The sequence below is a fragment of the Eubalaena glacialis genome, chromosome 1 (genome assembly GCF_028564815.1).
Source record: "Eubalaena glacialis isolate mEubGla1 chromosome 1, mEubGla1.1.hap2.+ XY, whole genome shotgun sequence".
NCBI lineage: Eukaryota > Metazoa > Chordata > Mammalia > Artiodactyla > Balaenidae > Eubalaena > Eubalaena glacialis.
Window position 1 is genome coordinate 161,014,827 of NC_083716.1, and position 26,482 is coordinate 161,041,308.

Sequence of the window (26,482 nt, forward strand, 5' to 3'; positions counted from 1 at the left end):
GTGTGTGTGTGTGTGTGTGTGTGTGTTGACTTGTAGTACAAAATAAATCTCTCAGTGTGGGTCATGGTCAAAAAAAAGATTTGAGAAATACTGGTCTAAAGTGTTACATAAAATGTTCATAATTAAGAAGTAAAAGTCTCTAATAGAAGTAAAGTTTCTGAAAGAGAATTAGGCTTATTAGAACTGCAGTGAAGGTTATAGGGAATTTTACAATAAAAAGTTTTACTTAAGAACATATTAGGCATAAAGGGTTAAAAGTGCTAAGATTTTATACTATACTATATTTAAACAGCTCATGTGATTTAGGATTTTTAAAAAATTATGTCTATACCTAAGAAAAGTTCTGTTTTTAAAAAATTGAATTTCAAGATTTTTAAATTTTTATATTTCATAGTGAAAGATAATGATTTACTTTTAAATCATGTATTTGGGTCTGGTGCAATAACTAGTTACCACATTCACTGTTTTTTTTTAAGGGTACAATTTATTTTTTATTTTTTTAATTAATTTTTATTGAAGTATAGTTGATTTACAATGTTGTGTTAGTTTCTGCTGTACATCACTGGTTTATTTTTTATAGCAATGTCCACATAATTCTATTGGAAAAGAGTATTTTGTATGGCATATTATGTCCTCTACCTATTCCCATTTCTGGCTAAAATAGAGTGTATCCATCCATGTCATTTTCAGGCAGGCAGCCTAAAAGGTCACATCGTTGTCCTTCATGTAAGTGTCTGGACTTCAGGGCCCTTGAGAGGAAGCATAAGTGCACAGACTTTGTGATGACCAAGTGTCTGGAATTATTTGCTGGTGTGCCCCTTTGCAAGTGCTGAGGGTCCTTCTGGGCAACACAGGAATCAGCCAGAAACATTTTGGAAGTGGAGGGCAGGGAAGGGTAAAGGGTGGTGGGAAGGTTATCATATCTGTACTTGACTTACATGGCTGGCCAGATGCTTCTGGTTCTTGACGTGTGTCAGGGACACGGTGTTGGAAGGCAGGGTATAGCTGGTGGCTTTCACTTTATCCCAGGCCTCCTTGTACAGGTTCTATAGGGGTTAAAAATCTTCTTGTGAACACAGAAAAATGCAATCTGGCTAGCTTCCAGCAGCGGATTTTTCCTCTGTTTTTGTCCTGCTCAGACATTTCCTAGAAATCCCCAGATCTTCTCACTCTGTAGGAGCCAAGTACTCCTAAGTGAATAACGGGTTTAATGTCATGACCATAATTTCAGAGTCCATTATTGTGTTCTCTACCATAGCACTTATCACACAGTTTGACAGTTATCAGAGGTGTCAATGCCATATTCGTTCCCTCATAGGTCTAGGATTCCTGGAGGATGAAAACCACTAACATTAAAATATATATGAATATATATATAAAAAGATTTTAAAAATGTTTGTTTCCACTTCTAGGTATTTATTTACCCAGGAGAAATAAAAAGTTATGAACACACAGAACCTATATGCAAATGTGTATAGCAGCTTTATTCATAATTGTCAAAAACTGGAAACAACTCAGATGTCCTTCAGCTGTGAAAAGAAAAACAAACTGTGGTTTGGAATATTGTTTTTGCTATAAAAAGGATAAACTACTGATTTAGGCAGCAATGTGCATAATACATAAATGCATTTTGCTAAGAGAAAGAAGCCAGACCTAACGGCTACATATCATACACTGTGATCACATTTACGTGACACTCTGGAAAAGGTAAAACTATAGGGCCAGAAAACAGCTCTGTGGATGCCAGGGGAGAGGAGAGGGGCAGCAAAGGGACAATGTGGAGGTAATACAGAATTTTTCTGTATCTTGACTATAATGGTGAAAACTCTATGACTCTATGCATTTGTCATAAGCCATAGTACTACATACCACAGAGTGGAATTTACTGTATGCAAATTAAAACAACCAACCAAAGAATCAGCCAGAATGGGGGAGGTGACTAAAATGGAATACAAACTGTAGCAAATAAATCTGATTGCGATACAAATGTATAGTAAGACTACAGTGAAGGAAGTGGCGAAGAAAACAACTGACTTAAGTAAATTTGGAAAATGGTAATTTGACTGGATACTCTAAGGCTATAGGCAAATATAACTGCACACAAAATACCCTACTCTAGGGCTTCCCTGGTGGCGCAGTGGTTAAGAATCCGCCTGCCAATGCAGGGGACACGGGTTCGACCCCTGGTCCGGGAAGATCCCACATGCCGCGAAGCAACTAAGCCCGTGTGCCACAACTACTGAGCCTGTGCTCTAGAGCCCACAGGCCACAACTACTGAGCCCGCGTGCCACAACTACTGAAGCCCGCGCGCCTAGAGCCCGTGCTCCGCAACAAGAGAAGCCACCACAATGAGAAGCCCGTGCACCCCAACGAAGGGTAGCCCCTGCTCTCCGCAACTAGAGAAAGCCCACACGTAGCAACAAAGACCCAACGCAGCCAAAAATAAATAAATAAAATAAATAAATTTATTTAAAAAAAAATACCCTACTCTAGTTAGTAAATTTGTTTCTCACAGGCGTGTGTTAGAAATTCTGAAAATACTTTATGTGGATACAAGAGTTGCACAAATAAGTAGATATATCATAGATAGTGAGAGCCAGGCTTTTCACTGGAAAGGAAATAGAAAGTCACAAGTTGGAAAAATAAGTTACCCATAAGAAAAGGGTGAAGGATAGAATGAACCCTGTGGTGTTGAATTGCATTGAAGGTATCAGTATGAACCCATGGTTTTAAAATATAGATACAGTTAGGTAAGTATAGAAATAGATACAGATATGTATGCATACATGGGTTAGTATACATGCATATATTTCTAAGCTCTGCCCACTTAGAGGGCCTAGGAACAATGACATCCTAGTAGTGATGAGCACATTTAGTGCTTAAATCTTGGTTCAAAATACCGTTCTCCAATAAAATAAACTGGGATTTCTTGGAGAGGTGGTTGATTCCAGGTCTGGAACAGGGAAAATACAGATGAGCCTGGAACATCCTGTGGTGCCAAGCAGTAAGGAAGCGCTCAAAAAACACAGTGATTGGGTGTATCAAGGGGACACAGGAGTCACCCTGAAAGAGCTCCCCATAGCAAAGCTGAAACCATTTGAGCAACAAAATAAATAACAATAACATTAGACTCTACCATAGAATAAAATAAATACCCATGAGCCAACACTGATATAAATAAATATGTAAACAAACCAACAGCAGAGAAGGAACAGCTCTTCCTTACAGAAGAATTCCAGTTAATAAATGGATATAGAAGAAAAAAGGGAAAGAGAAAATCACTAGTAGGCATATTCCACAGTAATAATTCTTGCAGGCAAGCTTCATCAATGGATGCTAAAACATACGAGAGAAAGTATAAGGACAAACAGGATATTTGCATAGTCCCAAAGGATCTCCTCCAAGATATTTATTAATAACAAAGGTAAACCTAGTAACTTTACAGTGGAGCATCTCGGCAGAGAGCAACTTAACCAAGTGATCAAGGTCATCACAAGTTATTGACATTGTGTACCACCTGCTATGGTGTGCTGAGAAGGGTGCCTCAATTCTGTGTTATTTTTGCAAAAAAAAAGAAAAGGGCATACCTTTAATCTAATCATGAGAAAACATCAGATAAGCCCAAATTGAGGAACATTCTACAAAATAACTGGCTAGTATTCTTCAAAAGTGTCAAGATCAGAAAATGACAAGGAAAGATTGAGAAATTATCAGATTAGAAGAGACTGAGGAGTCACGACAACAAAATGCAATGTGGGATCCTGGATTGGCATCTGGAACAGAAAAGCAGGTTAGTGGAAAAACTGGTGAAGTCTGGATAAAGCCTATAATTAACATTGTAACAATGTTAATTGCTTAGTTTTGATAGTTGTACTATAGAGAAAAGTATGAGGAAATTCTCCGTACTATTTTTGCAGTGCTTCTGTAAATCTAAAATTATTTCAAAATGAAGTTTAAAAATGTAACCAATTCAGAGGCAGGAAAAAAAGTGTGCCTCTGTTGGTCTGTAAGTCACTGGCCAAGGGAGAAGCCACGGAAAAACAAGTCTAGGGTCAACAAAGAAGAGCTTCAACAGTACCTGTCTGCAATAAGGAAGGAGTTGGTGAATTTGTGTCAACTGCATGAAATAGAACAATATTCAAATCGGGGCTGATTTACTTGTAACCATGAGGACTTACAAGATAAAGTAGGAATTTAAAGGTCCGGGAAAAAGATTGGAAAGACCTTTGGGGGTAAAGTTGTCTGTCCCTTTTCATCTCTTATTGTCTATAAAGGTGAAAAAGGTAACTCAAATACAGAGAAAAGAAAGAGAACTCAACTCACACTGCTATACAGATCCTTCAGATTCTTGGTTCTGTCATAATCCACCGTTTCTAGAACTGTCGTATATTTGTCTTTAATCTGATGATAATTTTCTTTATATTTCACCTACAGACAAAAAGGATGGGTTATTCTTGTCTATTGTTTGACAATATGTAAAGACAATAACGGCTTGTCCTGGGAGAGAAGTACAAGGAAGACGCACCTCACTGGCATTAATGCCGCTTTGAAGAGCAGTCACGTAAAGCGGTGTATCTGTGACCAGGTTATAATTTTTAAGATTTTCTTTACCTGCTGCCGTGTATTGTATCTGTGAAGAAAAAGAAAAGTCACTGAAAATGGTAAAATGCAGGTCTTCCATCAGCTTTAGCAGTTTGTGCCTACTTAGATGTACTTTTATTTCTGGGTTTCTGCTTTAATCCTAACAGAGGATACGTTGTACAGTTTGAGACTTTGCATGGCTGTCAAAACTAAGTTTCTCTTGACCAAGAGTGGAGTCTAGATCTTCGCCACGTCCCTTCTTCCTTGTGTTGTTTTTCCATGCCCATACTCCATCCCTGACAGCAGCCCCTCAATTTCAACATTCCATTAGTCTGCCCTATCCAAGCTGAATTTCTGCTGGGAAATTTCCCAAATGTCTACTTTTTACTTCAAGACTTAACTATTTATGGTCAAAGTATGCATGTGCATTCTACTCCCTGCCAGTTAACCTAATCAACTAAGGTGTAGATGCTTGAGAGTAGTTCACTCTGAAACACCTCCCAGATAACTTTCTGCTGTAAATGTCTATAGCCTTAAATCACAGGAGAGACTCAAACTGAGGAAGGCCAGCACCAGAACAGGCCACCAGAGAGGTTTTATTGTGCAGGGGCCTTTGGTTCCCTCAGACCATGCACTGTCAAAGCTGCTTTCTCTGGGGCACAGGGACAGCCTTGCTATCACTCCCCTGAGAGCACCATGGAGCCCATCAATCCACAGTGAGCTAGTCCCTCTAAGAAGATGGCTCACCTGACTCTGGAGGTCATATGATTTCTTGGCATGGAGGATCTGGGGTGTATCCCAAACGTAGCATCCAATGCCTTTCAGCCAATTCAAGTCACTTTTATACACATTCTGCAAGAAAGAAGAAACTGTGAAAGGTGACAGGTACTAACTCAATTTACAATCGAGCATTTGATAATTTCCTATCAGCCCTTGGCTGTGCTTAGTACTTAGCAGTCATAGGGTGGGTTTCTCAACACCTGAAGGTCTTTAATGCCCTGGCCTAAAGAAGTTTAGGAAGAGAGCAACAGCTAAGTTTTAGTCTAGTGTTGAACAGATAAAATATTTAACATAGGTGCCTCATTGCTCCAAGGGGATCCTTACACCAAAAAAGGTTACTCATGCCACTTTGTATTGAAAAGCAGCAGGGTTTAGGAATACAGGGACAATTAGAGCATGGGGCCCCAGGCAGGGCTGGGTGAAGCCTGTAACTTAGTCAACCTGCAGAAAGGACATCATACATCACTCAAGATCTCCTGCGCGTTTTGGACCCGAATAACATTGGGTTCTTCTGGAAGAGATGTCCAGTGGTGGAAGTAGTGTCGGTACTCCAGGTCACTGAGGATGTACTGGCACCTTTTAGCCAGCACATGATTCATCATATCATTGGGGATATGAACATTTGCTTTGGTGTCCTCATAATGTCTTCTGTAGTTCAACTAAAGAATAATATATTTTTGAAGACAAAAATAAGAAAGGAATTAAATGCAAATTATTCTGATCAATCTCTTTTAGAGTCTTATTTTCAACATAGATCAATACCTTTAGAATAGACTACGGTTAAAAAATGACACTTTAATATACTCTTCTTCTTTAAAAATTTCCCATCCTTTTATAACACAGGGTAAAGAGTGACTTTGTTTTCTCCTTTTTCCAAATACAGAGCCCTCACTGTGTTTGGAGGAGGCAGGAGGGAAAGGGTGAAAACTCACAGCCATCAGAGGTGCACAGGGCTCACTGGCAGGGGCGGGGGACAGCCTCAAGACTGGCTCATTCCTCACCATCCCACCCACCAGCTAATCTTGAACCAAAGGGCAGATTATAAATAGGCAGACTAGTATTACACTTAAGTGTGCAGATCCTCTGTTACAGTGAACTTTGCTTACCGCACTCCTCATCTTTTGGAAATCCAGACTGTGAACCACGTTGGGGAACTCACTGATTTCTTTTCCAGCCAGGTAGTGACCCTTCAGCTTCTCATAGGTCTCTTTGTATTTAAGCTGTGAAATAGGTGCAACATTGAAAATCACTGGGACTTTCTAACCAGCCCTTTGTGGCTGGAAAGACTCTCAAACTTATGAAAGGAAAAAGTCCTACTGACCTCACTGTTCACAAAGTCGGCATGCTTGGCTCCAACAATGGGAATATAGCGTTCGTCCAAGGTGTAGCCATAGGCCTTGGTTCCCTCCCACGCTCCTTTATACAGTATCTAGGACAAAGAAAGTTGTATCAACAAAAGTTTGCATTCAACTTCTTTCAGATGCCACTCGAAAGAAAATGGTAAAATCAAGGTAAACTACTCATGTTTAAAGGCAAGGCTTAAATCTTCATTAACAGCTGTTAGTGTGCGTACCTAAGAACAGGGCAGAGTCTTTGGGCTTGTTGCAAATTAAATCTACAGACCCTGAGGCATTTTATAACAGAGTTTAACTGTATTTACAGTTCTAATAAAAGTGAAAACAAATTTGCACACAGAGAGAGAATCACCAAAGATGGCTTCCCATTCGGCATATACACATATACGCTACACACACATCACCTTTAGATTAGCTGAATTAAAATTTGGAGGGCAAGTCCACCACTTGTTGGCTGGAGATATATGTACATGATTGCTAAAGAGGGACCAGCCTTTCCTCTCTTCTCTCTGTTGGTAGTTGCTTGGTCCTACGTGTGCCCAGAAGTGACATAGCTTGTTAGGTTAACTTGTTAGGTTATTGTCTCTCTCTTTATTTGAATGTCTCCCTCACTTACAGGGGCTCCTGGAGGGTTTGTCTCATTGATCTTTAGCTCCTCAGTGCCTCTCACAGGGCCCGGCACATCACAGGGGCTCAAACAACACCAGCTGGATAAACACTATTTGCCCTGAGTAATATGCTACTTCTAATAAACAAGACTAAATACAACAAAAACAATAGTTCTCCTTATAAGTTCAGTTGCTCACAAAATCAGCCAAGAATGTGAATACTGACAAGAGCTTAAAATTCGGAACTGAGTTGTATGTCACATAAAATGGAACTTACGGTACTGTAGAGTTTTCCCATGTCTTTGGAATGGGTGATATATGGTGTATCTGGAGAAAAGGTATACTTGCCCTTTATTAATTTATTAAATGTTTCTTTATATTTTACCTGAGGGGAGAAAACAAAACAAAACCTTTGATTATTCTAAATGTATATTTAAAGTTTCACAAGATCTACCTAGCAAGATAATAATTAGTCTACATTTAGAGATTAACCAACTGGTTAAATTTCACTATATGATATATAATTTATATTATAACTAATATAATGGAAAGTTTTGGATAATAATTTAGATATTATCTAAAAGTGGGTACAGTATACCACCTACTAGTGACTTTTAAGACATTCTACCCCAAAGATTTTCTTATAATTTACTCCCCATCATCTCACAAGCAGTTATCTGGAGTTACACAAGCCTGTTCAACTACAGACAACTAAGTCTCCAGTTTGTGTATCTCATTATACACAAAGCAAACTTACATCACTTTGATTGACTGAGTTAATCTTGGCCAGAACAATCTCTGGAGGATCCACCACGCTTGTAAAGTTAGGATAGTTGGCAAGAGCATCTTTCTTATATTTTATCTGCAAAGAAATAGAGACGATTAAGACAGGTGTCCCCTCGCCCCCCCCAACATGGGGATAGGTACATATCCCCACATGGCAGGTAAGGAGGCCAGGCCTTATGTAAGAAGAACAGGCTTTGCTTACCTGAGTCACCATTTCCTGGTTCTTGGTAACCCTCACATGGTCTACAGAATCCAGGGGGATCCAACCAATGCCTCGGAGCCACTCCAGGTCAGCTTTGTAGACATTCTGAGAGGAGGAAGGGAGACATGACATAGGTATAAATGACTCAGGCACAGGATGACAGGCAGCAGGTTAGAAACAATGTGTTCAGAAGCTTTTTAGGGTTTTCTCTCTAGCGGCTGTTGTCTCATTGATTCAATCATGATTTCGCCTGTACACGTGAGCAACATTTCTTGAGCCTGTTACTATAAATGAAGAACTATGGAAGGTTATTTGAGGGATAAGTATAAGGAAGGCCTCTAAGTGTAAAGAGGAGTTACTTATAAAGTGCAAAGTGGTTAAGGGCTATGAGAGGAAGACCATGCAGATGCTGTGGGAGTTGAGGGTAAGGGACCATTGTTTTCATCTGTGAGCATAAGAGAAGATTTTACCAAGGGAGTTATAGTTACATAGAAATACATGGGGGCATTTAGACTAAGTAAAGGAAATCACACAAGTAAATGCTCATGTACTGTAGGGTTGGGGGAAGCGTCCCTCCAGCCCATCTCTACCCTTCCCCCTCACTTCCTGAATTCTCTCAGGCCATCCCACACCAAATGAAGAGGAGTTGCTAATCTGATTAAAGTTCCACAGTGGTCCTCCTCCTGCAGCAACCAGTGAGGTGGGATGTTCAAGTACACCACCTGTGCTGCAGGCAGTCTTTGACATCCTGCTTCTGTTTTGGTAATGATGAGAAGACCCAGGTAGGGTTAGCGCCTCGGCGCACCTGAGCATCACATCGATGCATTGTGTTTCTGTTCCCTAAAGAGTGCTGGCGGCAGGTAGAGATCTTGATTCAGGCTTCAGTGGGAGGTGGCCTGAGATATATTCTCTATCCCAGCTTTAAACTCTGCCTAAGGGATTCTGGGCCTCATGCAACTCATCAGTACATTGTGTCCTCTTTGCTTTGATTCCTTGTAAGCAACTCCTTCATAAATGCCATGAGGAAGGAGATGCTCAGCAAAGCAAGAAGGAAGCATCCCCAGGTCCTTGACTATACTATCATCTAATATAGCCAAAATCCCAACTCCATCTCAGCTCCCACCCCAGCCAATTATTATTTTAAATCAGTTGATAATTTTCCATGCAAATGTGAGGAGTTGTTGATGGCAGAGATGGTACAAAAGCAGATTTTTAAAAAATTGACTTTGAAAGTTATTCAGAAATGCACAGTCAGTAGGCAAAGCTGTCCGTCACTGCTCCCAACCTTTCTCTACTTCATATCCAGTCTTCATTCCCTTCTGAGAGCAAACTAAGTATTTATGGTCCCAAGTGTCATAGACTGGTGGTTCTAGAATGCTGCTTATGATTCTCAGAGTAGACCATACGTTTCTAGATCATTAAGAAACAAAAATCACTTACATCGCTTTGTAGGTCATAGGCCTTCCTTGCCTGAATAACATCATTTTGGTCAGGGTGACACATCCATTGGTGCAGGTAATTGCGGTAATCAATATCACTGACAAGGGCCTGCCCCTCCTTGGCCGCCAACACCGACACCATATCAGGAGGTATATTGATTCTGCCCTTTGTTTTATGATAGTGCTCTTTGTATAGTCTGTCGTTCTGAATCTGGCCTGCGTGCTCGAACCAAACCAGTTTAGGATCATCTCTCATCGTCGGGACACCAACATAATGACCTTTCTGCTTGACATGGTCAGCTTTGTATTTCAGCTGGTGGGAAGAGGAACAGAGATCCCATCAGCTTTGACAAGCACACAAGGCAAAGGGGGCTTGAAACATCAGCAAACTCAGTCCCCCAGCTTTTTGTGTTACTCCCCCAAGAATAAACATCAAAAAACATTGAAATAGGGTGGGAGGGAGGCTCAAGAGGGAGGGGATATGGGGATATGTGCACACATACAGCTGATTCACTTTGTTGTACCGCAGAAACTAACACAACATTGTAAAGCAATTATACTCCAATAAAGATATTTTTTTTTAAAAGTAAAAGAGAAAGAGCAACAAGGTTGCACGAAATAATTGCAAGATTATATATAAATCTTTTGTATAAAATAATAGAAATAAAATAATCATTATTTCGCTCAGTAGATGTAATTATTTAAGGAGAACCACGTAAGTACTGACAGACTCTCTCATTGATCAAACTTTAGTCAGGCTCCCCTGGGCCCTCTTCTTGATGAGGACTCCACTTTGGTCTCTATCTTTGCTGGGGCTGCATAGCCCAGTTTTAGCAAAAATTCTGTTAAATTTTAGCAGAGTTTAGCAGGAATCCCCCTATCCTTGATATCTCCTTTTAGTAACTTTCTGTCCACTGGACCCCTCACTGTTCCTTGGCTATAAATCTTCAATTGTCCTTTCTGTATTTGGACTTGAGCCCTGTTCTGTAATGAGGTTGCTTTTCCCCTTTTGCTATAGTTTTTAAATAAAATCTATTTTTACCACTTTGCTAAAAAACAAAACAAAACAGAAACATTGAAATAAATAGATAGATATGAAGAAATATCAATTTAAAAATAGAAAAATATACACTTATTTTCTAATTCTGGCAATATTGTATTTGAAGGCTTAGAGATTTTAGGGAAGCAGGGAATAGAAGAAAAAACAAAGACTTCAAACGATAGTTTTTAAAGAAGCCAAGAAAAAAAAGATGAAGAATGACAAAAGCCCATGGGAAAAGGACCAGAAGGGAGCAGGTACTCTGACCATCCCCAAGCCTGGCCAGGCCTGCCAGCCAACCAGGAACTCTCCATTACGCTACATGCCTTAGCATAAATGGGTTCCTGCACAGGGAAGGTCCAGCCTTTGCAAAGCACACTCATATCAGAATAAATTACCTCGCTCTGAACGTCACTAGAGTGATGGGCATGAACAAACGGTACAGCGTCCGGAGGCAAAATGTAACTGGTGGCTTTCTGTTTCTCCCAGCTTTCCTTGTAGAGATACTAAAAGACAGAGAGCCATGACAAAGGGTTAAACCAAGGAGTCAGAATGGAGGGATAAGTCTCCTATTGTTATGTTATGGTCCTCTGTCCCCATACAAAGTGCCAGGCATCCAGGTAAAATCCATACCTGGTCCAGTATTCGGGCTGCCTCCTGGGCAGCGTGCAGCTGAGGGGTTTCTGTGAGGGTGTACTTTGATTTGGTGTCATTCCAATCTTTTCGGTATTTAATCTAGAAATGAGAAGAAAGTTGGTAAGTTCTTTGATATTAAGAAAACATAATGTTGTCCAAGCAAATGCTAGCATCATTCATCTCAACGTTTACAATCTGTATCTCAGACAATGACTGCACGCTGAGTGTAAGTACGTGGAAAAGCTTTGGAAATGATATCTTCCCAACAGAGCAATTTTAGAATGATAGTCATATACTTACATCATTTAGGATTTCACCACTTTGTTTTGCTGTCACATAATCAACTCTGTCATCCACGGGAGTAAAGTTGAGAGTTTCTATTTTTGTGCGATATTTTTTCTATGGGAAAGAAAATATCTTTTAGATAGCTGTAGTCTCTGGTCCTGTGTGAGTTGATAAAGATATGCTGCATTTAAGGACCCTTCTCTACTAGAGGCATAGAATGCCGTATGTCAATGGCATCTTCCTGGCAATTTGGCTTTCTTCTTAGCGTTTTATTTTTTAACAAATGGGTTGACTTCTTACACCTTCCACAGATTTTAAAGTAGCAGGTTTGGTTAGCTCCCAAAGCCATGTAATGTATCATTATGTGAACTCAGTGCATTTTTTTTTTCAACTGGACAAATTTCTCTCAAGTGTATTGCTATTGCTGACAAAAGAAGTTTTCTATTTATACAATTCTAAGCACTGTTGAGTGTAGATGGATGTGATTCCATAAGGTGAAAGGGACAGTACAGGATTATTTTAGAAAAATGTACGTCTGGCTTAAATGACAGCAATTGAAATTGTTAAAACTGCTGATAGGGAATGACTGCATTTTGGCTCGTATATTTTTTGTTCAGTCTCTTAGGAAATGTGCTGAATGGCAGGATAAGATCCTGGAATACCTCACTGAAGATATCTGCAGCGTGCTTGGCATGATTGACAGAAACAGAGTCATTTGGCATCCAGCCGATCCCACGTAACCATTCCAAGTCAGCCTTGTAAATAGCCTGTGAAAATAAGACGAGGAAGAAGTCAGTGACCCTGGTCATATTTATTCTATCCATTGGTCTGATGGAGAAATGCAATTTAAGAATGACATACTCAAGCAGCCAGACAAGTAACATAAGTAAATTAACTATGAGGCCAGGTGGTATGAAAAACCACCTGGGGATATATTTGCTATTTAAAGGGGGTTAGCCTCAATTCAGCTCCAGGTTATTGTTGCCAAGGGCTAATGCATGTCTGGAGCTGCATCCTCTGATTTTTTTTCAATAAAAATGGGAACCCTTAGATTTGTACACAAAATTCCCTGATTTAAAAACCTTGGCAACTTAATTCAAAATTTAAAAATACTGTGTCAACTAAAATAGCGTATCTGTGACTACATCCTGCCCATGGACTGCTGATATTTTAGTTACAATTTAAACCTCTGTTGCTACTTAAATTCTATTAAAATAATATTTTCAGAGTAGCTGTCTTTAACCGGAAACAGTTAAGAACTATATTCACACTACCACTTACTTCTTGATACAAAGTCCAGATCCTTCATGGCTCTGGTGATTTTGATACCATACTATAAGGTCTAACCAAAACCAAATTCTTCGCTATATAAAGATGTGAAGTGATGATGCAAGGATTTAATGACATAAACTTTCTGGGAGTCATGGGAAAATGATGCAAGAGCTCAGGCTAAAATGCAGCCCACTCACATCGCTTTGCAGATCGTAGGCTTTCCTGGCCTGAATCACGTCGCGCTGGTCAGGCATGCACATCCATTGGTGCAGGTAATTGCGATAATCAATGTCGCTGACCAGAGCCTGGCAATGTTTAGAGTGCGTGATGGAAAGCATATCCGGAGGGCTCTGGAACTTAGACTTCCATTTGGCCCAGTGCAGCCGGTATTCTCTTTCATTCTGAATCTTGCCAGCTATGAGGGCCCAGTGGATCTTGTTGTCATCCCTGGCTGTGAGGGTACCCATGTAGTGTCCCTTCTGCTTCTCATGGTCAAGCTTGTATTTATACTGGAGACAGAAAAACAAAGCAGATGGATCACAGCACGAACTCTCAATGCACCTAGGGCATTTGTTTGAGAAACTGAGGAGTTACACAAGGCCACACTCACATCACTGGCGATCTCCCTGGAGGCCTTGGCGGCCTGGATGGGGATGGCATCCAGCCGTACATCACAGCTCATCTTCATCGCATCCCAACCTTCGCGGTAAATTTTCTGAAGAGGAGGAAAAATAAGGTATCGTTCCAGATTCAAAGTTACTAATGACTCCAAGGGTTCAAGTAGAATTAATATCAGAGGGGTGCAGTTTTTGAAGTCCCAGAACCAGTTTAAAAAAAGAGAATAGGTGAAAGAATCATTCTGTACCAGTGTACTGGAGAACAAAATCATGTCTGGAATCCAAAGATGTGGGCTTGACAAGAGTTCTTTCTTTTCTTTTTTTTTTGAATTATAGCTTTGATGTAGTTGTTCATGATTTATGTAAAAGGGTTTATCTGCTTCTTGTATTGGTGTATTAGTAGCACTGGGATATGTTTAAGTTCAGACATTGGCAGGCTAGTATTGAATTTCTCTAGCTTAATAATTCTATTTATTTAATTCAATTCAATTTTTAATCTTCAGAATTAAAAACTTTTTACACTTGAGTTTTTTTCCTCTCTGTATGGTTTCTTAGATCTTCTAATACGATTGATGATGCACATTGTTTGGGAATGTTAGATTTTCTTTCTGAAGCACCATTGGATGTAACGGCTATTTTCTAAGTGTAGCACTGTTTTGTTTGTAAAGAGAAGTCAGTTAAAGCAGTGACTGATTTACAAATAGCCTTCTAAAAATATATTCACATTTAAGTGGATACCTTCTGTACTGACGATGTCAGAAAGACTCAGAAATAAGAGTAATTTAAATGTATAAATCAGAAATCATACCTATCACTATGGGAGCTTGAACAGTGCAGAAAGGAGAAGTGAATTTCAATCATTGACAGTTTCATGGCCTTTTCATATTTGAAAAATGAGTGCTTAGATAAATTTTGTCCTTGTAATGGACAAGTTTTATATGAATTTTCATTCAAGTTTTTGTATGAATTTTGGGTGGTCCAATTTTAACATTTGACTTTTTTTGTACAAAAGAAAAAAGTGTTCTCCACATTTAAATGTATTATACTAGAGAATATTTCATGCAAATTTGTAATTATGTTATTTAAACTTTTAAAATTTATTTTGTTTTATTACATATACTGTTACACTATTTTTTCTTATGTAATATACTTTTTTTGTTTATGTGGTCAAATATATTTTTTATTTGAACTACAAAAGAAATTGCGCTTGAGACCTAACTTCTTCACCTACTAACTTTGAGAATGTGGGCAAATTCCTTAATATTTTTAAGTCTCAAGTTTCCCATATGATAAAAACAAAATAACAGTCTTACCCGTGTGATTAGTGTGAAGATTAAATGAGTTAATTTAACATGGATTTGCTTGGTTACCCATAAAATGATATACAAATATTCTGCAAAAGTTGTACTTTCTAAATGATGGAAATAATTTAAAATAGTGGATTTTATCGAGATTATACTACTGGCAACATCATGTATGAAGAAAGTGTATATTTTGGTTAACATTCAAATAGGATGTTTGATTTCTTCCAAAACAAAAGTCATTCTCATTAGTATCTAAATATCTAAATTTAACAACTTTACTTTTGGCATAGTTTCAATTACTAGTCTTGTTTATATCATGATACTAATGGTAGGCTTCTGGTATTTCCAGCTGAGAAATTTATCATGTAAAAGAGAGCACATGAGACTTTCCAGAATTCCCCTACCAAAGATACCTATGGCTCAGAAGGAAGAGGCGGAGGAGTCTATACTGCAGTGAAGAGCTGGCTGTTTCTCCATCCAGTCACTTGGCAATAAGAGTACACTGCACCACATACTGATTCTGGTCCAAAACAAAAAATGTACCAATGCCTCAAAATGTTGTTTTCTTCCCAGCCCTTGGAAAAAATTAGCTCCCAAGAGGCTCATTACAATAGAGTTGGTGGTGCAGTTTGGCATACGGTGAGTAATCCTTGCTTGGAAGGCTCCTTCTCTCACAAAGATTTATTATGTTTTGAAAGATGCAAAGTTCCAAGCCATGGTGGACTGCATTAAGGTAGTATCCTTCTTCTAAGGTCATACTTGTTCTACACACAGTAAAATCTCTGTGATCCATGAAAGTGGTACATTTCTTGAACTTTCTTAAACTGTGAAGCTAGCCATGTAAGCGAATTCTCTTTTTATCTAATAGACTTTTTAGTGGATTCTCTTCCTTTCCCTGGGCATGTAATGATTTATTCTGCAAATAATGATAAGTTTGCCTTGTTCTTTCCAATATTTATCTCTTATACTTATTCTTATGTAATTATTTTGCTGTGAATAAGAAGCTTATCACTTAGCTACTTCCAGCAAATATTAATAAATGGTAATGTTATAGGCATTCTTGTTTTATTCCTGACTTGACTGAGAAGCTTACTTACTTGAGGATGAGCCTGGCCTTTGATATGAGATTTATTCTTAGTTATGACAAGAAAATATTCATTTATTCTTATTTTGCTAAGATTTTATTTTTAAAAATAAGAATGGATATTGGATTTGGTCACACGTCTTTTAAAAAAAGTTTTTTATTCATCAGTATTTATTTATGGCTGCGTTGGGTCTTCGTTGCTGCATGGGGGCTTTCTCTAGTTGTGGTGAGCGGGGGCTACTCTTTGTTGTGGTGCGTGGGCTTCTCATTGCAGTGGCTTCTCTTGCTGCAGAGCATGGGCTCTAGGCGTGTGGGCTTCAGTAGTTGTGGCTCACGGGCATAATTGCTCCGCGGCATGTGGGATCTTCCCGGACCAGGGCTCGAACCCGTGTCCCCTGCATTGGCAGGTGGATTCTTAACCACGTGCCACCAGGGAAGTCCCACACATCTTTTTTTTTTTTTTTTTTTAAACATCTTTATTGGAGTATAATTGCTTTACAATCGTGTGTTAGTTTCTGCTGTATAACAAAGTGAATCAGCTATATGTATACACATATCCCCATATCCCCTTCCTCTTGCGTCTCCTTCCCATCCTCCCTATCCCACTCCTCTAGGTGGTCACAAAGCACTGAGCTGATCTCCCTGTGCTATGCAGCTGCTTCCCACTAGCTATCTATTTTACATTTGGTAGTGTACATTAGTCCATGCCACTCTCTCACTTGGTCCCAGATTACCCTTCCCCCTCCCCGCCACATGTCTTTTTAAATCTAATAAAATGAGCATACGATTTTTCTCTTTTGTTCTATCACATTATTAGGTTTCTGAATACAGAACGCTCTTGGCATTCCTGAATGAAGCCTAGTTGTTTGTATCATATCATATTCATGTGTTACTGAATTTGATTTGTTAATATTTCATTTAAGATTTTCCCCATTATTATTGGTCTACAGTTTTCATTAGTGGAACTCTCTTTGACAAGTTTTGATAATGGTGATGGCTTTCCTTCTTTCATTAGGCTCTCTGTCAGTTTGTTTATTTTTTGAGGTTTGGAAAGAATTCCCCTATGAAATCATTCTGGGTGACCCTGATATCAGAGAGGAGGAAGGAGAGTCTTTAATACCCTATTAATTTCTTGCAATATGTTTTTATTCTTTTTCTGGGCTCAATTTTAGTAATTTATAACTTCCTTAAAAATCCCCTATAGATCTGGGTTTTAAAATTAATTTGTATAAAGTTGTGAAAAGAATTCTCATAATTATTTTGTGTTCGTCTGAATCTGTTGTTAATTCCCCTTTCTTCTTTGTGTGTCTCTTCATTCCTCTTTCATTATCTTTCTTCTCCTTGTTCCCTTCTCTCTTCTGTCCTGTTGACATTGCTTCACCATAACTGGCCTTGCCCAGTGACTGAGAGCCAGGGGTCTGCCCCTCTCCTCACTCCTGGTCAAGGGCCTCCTTACCCACTCAATCTTCTCTTCCTTGGCTATGAAGAGTTCCCTAGTGATATCTTCATACCAATTGGGTGACTTTCCAAACAAAAAGGGAGTCTGTTGCAGTACTTACATTGCTCACATTAAGAGCGTTGGCTCTAGCAAGATTAATTTCTGGAGTATCTGGCATTATGTGGATTGAAGTTTTATCCATGTCCCAAGCTTCTCTGTACTTTGGCTATGGAAAGAACCAACGATAACAAAATTACTTCACAATTTGTAATTTTGCTAGTTGCAGTGCACAACTTTCCATTTTTCTGATCCAAAATCTTTTCATACTAAGGTAAAAATTTCCAGAATCTTTTCACATAAGTTACTCAAATTTAATATGAAATCTGTATTAATACCTTTTATTCATACTTTGAGTTTTGGTTTAAAATTAGTAGGCAATAAAAAAACAACCGTGTCAATATTACTTATTAAAATCTTTGCTATCGTCAATATTATTATCTTACAAATAGATTACCAGGTTAATTATTTATCATTTTCTATAAGATGAACTTAATTTTAATATAGAAGAAAAATGTGACTTACAATACTAATATTTTCAGCATTTGATTTAGCAAGGATAACTTCAGGTGTGTCAACGATACTTGTGTACTTGAGTTTCACCACAGGTGTCCGATAGACACTGTCTTGTAGGATATGTTGGGCATTTTTCACTCTCAGTACTTCGGGAGACCCTATGGGCACCCAGCCGATGCCACGCAGCCACTCCAAGTCAGCCTTATAGATGGCCTGGGAAAGAAAACAAAGTTAGGAGAGGCAGGGTTTTTTTTTTTTTAAATTGTGGTAAAGTAAGGAAGCAGTTTTTCATGTTGCATTTTCTCTTCCACAAACAATGATAAAGCCGAGCATGGGCCTGACAAAAATAATTCCTCATATGCATAGCAGTGTTTTGTCCTACTTTGTTTTCCATGGCAGGGGGCTCTGTGTTGGGGTGCCTATGCATAGTCTAGAAAGCAGAAGGATGCAGAAGGAGTGCTTTGCTTAGGGGATGTGTGGAAGATTTTTGAATATTTTGGTAATCATCACACTAGCCAAGGTGGACTTTTAAATCAATAATAATAGGCTCTCCAGCAAGTTCTCCACACAACGGCCAGAATGATCTTTACAAAATTCACCATTCAGATCTGATGTCACAACATCCCCCCAACCTATGGTTTCTCCCTGGTCTCAGGATAAAGATCAAAATCTTAACATAGATTAGAAGGTGATGATGGTCTAGCATCAGTCCCTACCTATTCTTCCAGCCTCATCTTATACGTGCTTCCCTTTTACCCATGTGTTCTGACCACACTGGCCTTTCAGTTTGTGGTTTGCATACCACTCCTTTTGCATACATTGGTCATTCTGCAGGAATGCACCCTGTGTCCTCCTCATGGAACAAACTCATACTCTCCCTTCTTACCCCTAAATCAGTGCTTTCCCAGAGAAGCTTTCCCCACCTCATTTTTCATAGTGTCATGATCATTCTTTCTCAGCCATCCCATTTTTATGGATATTCTCTAGTTAACATCTGTTCCTTTTTATCAGTGTGAACTCCCTAAAGTCAGGAAGTTTGTCTTGTTCTTCTTTATTCCCCATTGTACCTTTAGTGCTTAGCACAAGACCTGGCACATGGTGTGTTTAATAATTACTTTTAAAGGGATAATTAAGAATGTAATCCCTACTTCCACAATTTTGATCTCAACTGAGTTTTCTTTTTCCAATATAGCACTTCCCTTTGAATTGGAATTTGCATTTTCTTGGCTATCTAAACCTGTTTTGTCAGGTATATGTTAAGTGGTTAACCAGATATAATTGCTCTATGTGAAACACCAATTATTAATTTCATAAAAAAAAACTGTGTTCTTCAGAAATGGTATTTTAATAACTGTTTAATAGGATACAAATATCAAACTAAAATAGGGAGTAAGAGGAGTGAAAATGTAGGGAAATTTCTACCTTAATGAAGAATGTTATATGTTTTAGTGTGTAAAGTATTGTGGATACCCAAAATTTGGAAGAAGGGATTCTTGAAGAGGATTACATACAGATTTTGAAGCTTCCCTTCCTCATTCTTTAAGAACTTGATTGATATGCATTCCTTAATATACTAATGTGGTTCAGGATAATGAAGAGACTGCATTTATCTAGAAATGGGACTAAATCCACCAGCTGGCAATTCATTTCAAATGATGGATATACTTTTCTATAACAAACTCATTCATTATGAGAAAGCATCTCTTGAAGCTTAAGGCAACCAAGTTCAGATAATTAAAAGAAGGTATTAATTCTGTACAAGAAACAAACATCCTGATGGAATTCATCATTTTCAAAAGATTAAATCGGCAAAAAGATAAGTAAATCTAAAAATACTTTAGGTAAATTAATAAAACAATGTTGTGAAGAATACCAAGTTAAGGGAAACTAGTGAGTTTGGAGCATGCTGCTAACCTTTAAAATTAATTTCAAGGAAGACAGCCCCTGTCATTCAATTGAAGAACCATGAAGATGCCTATGTTTAATAAACTACAAACAGTGCACACATTAACAAATCTATAGAAAAATTCTGGTAGCACCACTAGCAACGAAGATGAAAACTTTCTGAATAAGCCCAGCATTACGGCTTGTGATTAATAAACTTGGTAAAGTACTAAAGGGAAGTAAGTGCTTAGGCAGGGAGAATTGCGTTTTCCTGAGCACTGGCAGGAGTGACCGGGCAAAGCTGTGGAAGGCTGTCTTCCTGGGCAATAGCTCACCCCTCGGGCACCACAAGCAACAACTTACATCACTCTGCAGGTCATAGGCTTTCCTGGCTTGGATCACATCATTCTGGTCAGGAAAGCAAGACCACTGGTGTAGGTAGTGGCGATAGTCCATATCGCTTGCTAATGCCTGGCCTTCTTTGGCAGCATTGATGGACACCATGTCTGTCGGGATGGTGATCTTGGCCTTGTGGTCATTGTAGGCCTTTTTGTACAGCCTGTCATTCTGCATCTTCAACACATTTGCTGCCCAGACCAGTTTAGGATCTTCCTTGGCATTGCGACACCCAATGTAATGACCCTTCTGTTTCTCGTAAGCAGTTTTGTATAGATACTGGTGGATGTGAACAGAAGAAAGAAGAATTGTTTCTCCAAACTCACTTTTTCTAGACAGCCTACTCAATAACTCCATCTCCCTTACATTACCCTTTTTGGGGCATTGTTTTTCTTTGAATTCATACTATAAGTTTTATACTTCTTGATACATTGGTTCGTCTTCTGTAAGCATGAAAACATTGTGAACACCTCAAAGGCAAGAATTGTGCTTCTGGATTCCAATATAGGGTTGCCCACTGTTTCCCAGACTTCAGTCACTGTTTGCCATTCTCACATGTTTTGCCACAAAGCACCACCTGTACTTCATACTTTACTTTGTCAACTTGATTCTTTGTCTAAGTAAATATATTTTAAAGTTTAAACTTATTGAATATTTTTATTTTAAAATTTATAGTCCTATTTAAATGGGAAAAAAAATCAGTATTTTTCTAGCACACATTAAAACCAACGTAACTATTTTAAAAATGCTTGTCCATGTACTGCATAAAATTATCACAGGAACCACCTATGCATGCTGCACTTCAACAAACAGTAGAATTCTTTGTACCCACTGGATCTCTGTAAGTGTTTATGCATTAACGGATATTGAGAAGATATTGAAAAGAAAAGAAAAGAAAAATCTGTGCTTAAACATACGAAGAGCAGAATCAAGCAGAGAAGTTAAGTGGGTCATCAAACTGCTGTCAAAGTTGTTCTTGAATTGGGGATTTTAAAGCAAGACACTAGTAACAATGCCCTTCATTCTACTTAGATATAATTCCTGGGGAATTAAATTAAAGATTAATACAGTATTAACTCTCTGAGTGTCTATGAATTAGTGTTTGTTAAGGTCGGGCAAGGAGGAGCTCTCACATCACTGGCAATATCCCTGGAAGCCTTGGCATGCCGGATCCCGATGGCATCTGCTCTCAGGTCATAGCCGGTCATCTTGACATCTTCCCAAGCTTGCTGATACTGTTTCTGCAAACGGAGATTGCAGTGCCACAGTCAATATGAAGAGGGAGCTACTGAGTCAGCATTACTGATGTGTTCAAGAATATGTTAACAGTTACACTGAAAAATTAATCTCCCCTTAAGATTTATAAAATAGACTGGATTCATACTGAACTTAAGCTCCAGTACATTTTTAATGACATGTAGTAAAGTTCTCTTCCAGTAACTTTTTTTTAAAGAAGGGAATTTAAAAGATAGTAAATCATGTGAAAATGAGAAAAATTATACATATTGTTTGGCTTTTAAAGGGAAAAATCAACGATAGGCCACTAAAAAGAGAACTAAGTATTACTATACATGCATATATATGTTTTGATGTCGTGTGTTTGGCATAAACCACGGCATTTTTCCTTCCAACAAAGATAAGGACACACGTCTCTATATTATAAACACATACGTAGGTGTGCGAGCACACACAAACGACACTTATCATTAAAGACTAGAAGTAAAAGGAATATTAGGGAAATGCCTTTTGCTAAATGCTCTCTGGAGCATTTTGACGAGAGGTTTGGTGAGGCAGAGAACACTATGTGAAGCAAGTGGATGTGCAAGGCCTTACGTTGCTGATCTGCATGGTGTTGATCTTGGACTGCAGCATCAATGGAGTGTCAGCTGGTACATTCACATTTGCCTTCTCTTTGTCCCAGGCATCACGATACAATGGCTGGTAAAAATGAAAAACAAAGGATCCGTGATGAGTAAATAAGCCAATTACCACATGAATAAAATTATAGGTACAATTAGAGGTTTTCTTTGGATGTGTTCAGATGTAAATGGAGATCACATTTTTTTTTCATCTGTGTTTTTATTTAGAAGGTGCCAAAAGTGACTTCAGCAAGAAGAATACATTCATGTGTGCTATAATATAAATGTAAACGAGTCAGAAGCATGATAGTAAATAGATCCTCTTCTATTTATTCACATGTAATTATCTGGCAGGTAAGCTCTCATTGCAGGTGACTATGATAATCCACATTGCAAATCAAGTCCTGGCTTTCTTGACCTAAGTAACTGTCATAATGTCTAATATTGGGGCTGCCCCTGGACCTTTCAACTTATTTCACCATTGAATAGCAGTAAAAAGGTGATCATTGTGATCACTGTATTAACTGGTGGACCTGTATTACAGGCAAGGTCTACAAAATGTGTTCAAGGTGTACTTCAGAGAATATGGAACATGAAGATGCCTACCACACTTATATTGACCAAAGAATTATCTAAACAAATGAAATGTGGATGCTGTTAATTGATGGGCTATATGAAATTCTATCTGGATACATGAATGTTCAAGGTTCTAATCCTGGTGTTAGCAGTTTAAAGTTCACAATTATAATTTTTATTGAGACTTCTTCAATGTGTCTGAACATAGCATCAATTGACTTACCTCACTGATCTGTACAGCATTGATCTTTGCCAGAATAACTTCAGGGGTATCAGCAATGCTGGTAAATTTGAGGGCCTCAGGCCTTGTGCGATACAACCTTTCATTCAGGAGATTCTGGGCATTCTTTACTCTCATCACGTCCACGGAACCCTCTGGCAACCATCCAATACCCTTCAGCCATTCCAGGTCTGATTTGTACGTGTTCTACAAGAAGGAGAGGACCACAGAGTACAAAAGAGTCAATTTGCCTACTAGAGCACGATGCCAGCAAACCACACACTACCTCTACTTAAACCAGCTGGGTGGCCAGTCCCATGAAACTCAAGGATCAACATTCGATGTTAACATTTGAGTGTTAACATCTCTGGCAGAAGTTCAGAGTATCCTACAGGAACTGAAGCAGGGCTAACAACTAGCACCTGTGGAATGACAGACAGCAATGGCACATAATTTTGTTTTTATGCAAGGTTGAGCTTCTGTGCTCACTACTTGAAATCTGCCTTTTATGTGACACTGGGGATAACTTCTGTAGGAATTTGGGAGAAAAAGTTTCTTAGAAGCATGTATAATGAAAAGCAAAATACATACTTATATCTATGTACACCTTGCCTCTTTCTCTCTCTCTAAACATATTATTTAAATATATATATATACACATTTTTCCTATATGTGTCAGATAAACTTGAAATCCAACATTTTTTTATGCTTACATCTGTTTCTGACATTTAGATACCTGATCATGCAAATGTAATGGATCAGGACAACTGGGATTGAAATTTTCTACTTAGTTACATAGAATAAGAGAGTGATTTTCATCTGATGAATAAGGCCTTATAAGAAGGAATCCTCCATAAGATAGAAAATATTCAGAAAAACTCTACAGGAAAATACAGAATATGTTAGATTCTATTAAGATTACTGTTTAAATTACATCCTTAAGGAATACTCTGTGATTAAACACATAGACACACATCTCCCCAAGAGTCTGGAGACAGGATACGCACATCGCTCTGCAGTTTGTAGGCTTTCTTCGCCTGGATCACATCATTCTGGTCTGGCAGACACGTCCACTGGTGCAGATAATTGCGATAATCAATGTCGCTAACCAGGACCTGGCATTTCTTGGCCTGAACAATGGACATCATGTCCAACGGTGTACTGTGGATTTCTTTAGACTTCTCATAAGCTTTCTTGTATTCTATGTCACTCTGGATCTTGGCAGCATGTATAGACCATACCAATTTGGGGTCATCTTGTAGGCTGCGGAAACCCACGTGGTGGCCCAGTTGCTTACGGTAACCTTCTTTGTATTTGTACTAAAGTTGTAAAAAATAAGATAAAAAGACATATGGACATAATGTATGAAGAGGACTTTTCATTAAATGGTTTTGGAATATTTTTTTAGCCTTAATGTAAATTGGCTCAAATTGGTAGTTATTACATATTTTAGTTCACTTTAAAGAAATTAGGGCTATTATAGATAGTTTCACAGAGGACACGAACAAATCAGGAGGGAAATAGTATGGTGAACAAGAGTAATAAAAAAATAATAGCTAACATTTACTAGCAATCACTATATGTCAGACACTATTATGAGTGCTTCAAATGTATTAGGTTGATTCATATGCAACTGCTGAATTTTTTGGTTAAAAATAGTTGAATCGTGGCAATTATAACCTCATTTAATCCTCAGAACATCTCTATGATGTGGATATTAGTATTATCACATATTTCAAATGGGAAAAGTAAGGCACAGTGGGGATAATCATTGTCCCTAAGGTTGCCTGGCAAGTGGAAATTAGGTTAGATGGTCCCCAAGGGTACTGAAGGTACTTCAGGTAGGAAAAAGTCATATGTGTGGTTTTGGAGACAGACAAGAAAGGAGCATGTTTCAGGAATGGAAGACAAGGTTGTTGGTTTGAATCAGAAGATGACAACAAAAGGCCTGTGGATAAGAGTTTCCATCTATTCCACACTTGTTCTCAGTGTCTTAGGACAAGAGTAAGATAATTTGTTTCTTTCCTATATTTGGATAACATAGGAAAGTTTGGACAAAAGGGAGAGAGAGAGAGCTGGGAATAAGGCAGATACTATGGATTGGCTATGCCTTTTTAGAGATAAAAATGAGAAATAAGAAGGAAGAGACAGCTGGATACTAAGATAAAAACTAGAGAAGAATTTGAAGAAAAGGAACAAAGGTAGCTTAAAGATTTGGAGCTGGGGGGCCTTGGTAGAATAATTATTTTGACTGCTGGTAAGTTTTAAAACTACTGTTAAATGAACTTCAAAGGGTTACTCAGAGGAGTATACATACGCCTCCAGTGTAAAATCTTGTATATAAAATGTGATCTCGGTCTTAAGTCTTGTATAAAACTTTCATCTGTGATTTACATTTATGGAGAATGTCCTAAAGATTTGGGGGATAAAATCACATTGTATTGGTTCCTGAATTTTCCCCAAGAATTTGGTATAGATCTTCATGATATTTTACTTCTACTTAGAAACAGCTTAGAAGTTATTTACACATATACTTCACCTATGCTTACCTCAGTGTTTTTCATCCCATTTTAATATTTTAAAATAAAGTCTTTAGCACAAGGCAAAATGCAATTGTTTGCATAGAATTAAAAAAAATCAAACCAAATCAAAATTCTTGAAAAATATTCTCCCTATTTGTTGTATAGAGAAGAAAATCCACAAGGAAATAGAAGGAGCTGTACCTCACTGGCAATTTCTCTGGAGGCTTTGGCATGCTTGATTTCAATGGCATCTGCTCTCAAGTCATAGCCTTTCTGCTTGGCCTCATCCCAGTCTTTCTGGTAGAGTTTCTATTGAGGGAAAACACAGGTTTGCTTACAAGAATTGAAAATCAGTAGACATATTCAAAGTAGTCATGATATGAATCACAAAGCACAATGTAAATGAAGGCAGCATAAGAAAAAACAGTCACTTCTGAGTCATTTTTTGGTTATTGCCTATTTACTTTGTGGAGTGCAGGGTACTTGTGACTACAATTTTAAAGCTAAACATCTAAATCTACTAATATATGAATTATTTGCATTCATCACAATATAGTACAATGTGAAAATATCCCATCATACAGTAATGGGAACTAAGAATCAACTGTGAATCTAGAGAACCTTCATCAAGTTACCATATAAGACTTGATAAAGATTTTTTCCCAGTGTTGGCCTTTGACTTTTCAAAGGTCTCTGCTAAAGGGGTGAGACATAGATATCATACCTATCCTACACTTCGCATATAATTAAAAGTTTGACTTTTCTTATGGCCTTGAAATGTCAAACAAGAAAGTTCTGGATCAACCAAGAACCTATAAAGACAATAGAGACTGTTATCTCTTATACTTACTTGTGTAAGAGGCACTTTACTAGGGACTTCATTACTCTCAATTAATATACAATGAAACTGAGCTGTGGACATTGAATATAGGACAATGATTTCAAGGTTGAAAGAAGGACACCAATGAGATTCAGGTATCCCACCTCTTGCAGTGCAGGGACCCAGATATGTATCTAAACTAATG

At 38.3% G+C, this 26,482-nt stretch overlaps 1 protein-coding gene across 1 annotated transcript in view; it reads right to left on the reverse strand.

Annotated features, from left to right (window-relative positions):
- The window catches only part of NEB (nebulin), a 229,620-nt gene that overhangs the window by 61,604 nt on the left and 141,534 nt on the right, over positions 1 to 26,482 (reverse strand). The window contains exons 88-112 of the mRNA XM_061183866.1: positions 25,659 to 25,766; positions 23,943 to 24,254; positions 22,939 to 23,142; positions 22,114 to 22,218; positions 21,414 to 21,521; positions 20,248 to 20,559; positions 18,010 to 18,213; positions 17,549 to 17,653; positions 13,595 to 13,699; positions 13,182 to 13,493; positions 12,375 to 12,479; positions 11,728 to 11,826; positions 11,425 to 11,526; positions 11,190 to 11,297; positions 9,754 to 10,065; positions 8,314 to 8,418; positions 8,083 to 8,187; positions 7,603 to 7,710; positions 6,684 to 6,791; positions 6,469 to 6,582; positions 5,824 to 6,021; positions 5,330 to 5,434; positions 4,527 to 4,631; positions 4,325 to 4,429; positions 939 to 1,046 (exon numbers count right to left, since the gene is read on the reverse strand). Of these exons, the coding sequence (XP_061039849.1) occupies positions 939 to 1,046; positions 4,325 to 4,429; positions 4,527 to 4,631; positions 5,330 to 5,434; positions 5,824 to 6,021; positions 6,469 to 6,582; positions 6,684 to 6,791; positions 7,603 to 7,710; positions 8,083 to 8,187; positions 8,314 to 8,418; positions 9,754 to 10,065; positions 11,190 to 11,297; positions 11,425 to 11,526; positions 11,728 to 11,826; positions 12,375 to 12,479; positions 13,182 to 13,493; positions 13,595 to 13,699; positions 17,549 to 17,653; positions 18,010 to 18,213; positions 20,248 to 20,559; positions 21,414 to 21,521; positions 22,114 to 22,218; positions 22,939 to 23,142; positions 23,943 to 24,254; positions 25,659 to 25,766 (3,762 nt within the window). The remainder of the gene's footprint in view (positions 1 to 938; positions 1,047 to 4,324; positions 4,430 to 4,526; positions 4,632 to 5,329; positions 5,435 to 5,823; positions 6,022 to 6,468; positions 6,583 to 6,683; positions 6,792 to 7,602; positions 7,711 to 8,082; positions 8,188 to 8,313; positions 8,419 to 9,753; positions 10,066 to 11,189; positions 11,298 to 11,424; positions 11,527 to 11,727; positions 11,827 to 12,374; positions 12,480 to 13,181; positions 13,494 to 13,594; positions 13,700 to 17,548; positions 17,654 to 18,009; positions 18,214 to 20,247; positions 20,560 to 21,413; positions 21,522 to 22,113; positions 22,219 to 22,938; positions 23,143 to 23,942; positions 24,255 to 25,658; positions 25,767 to 26,482) is intronic.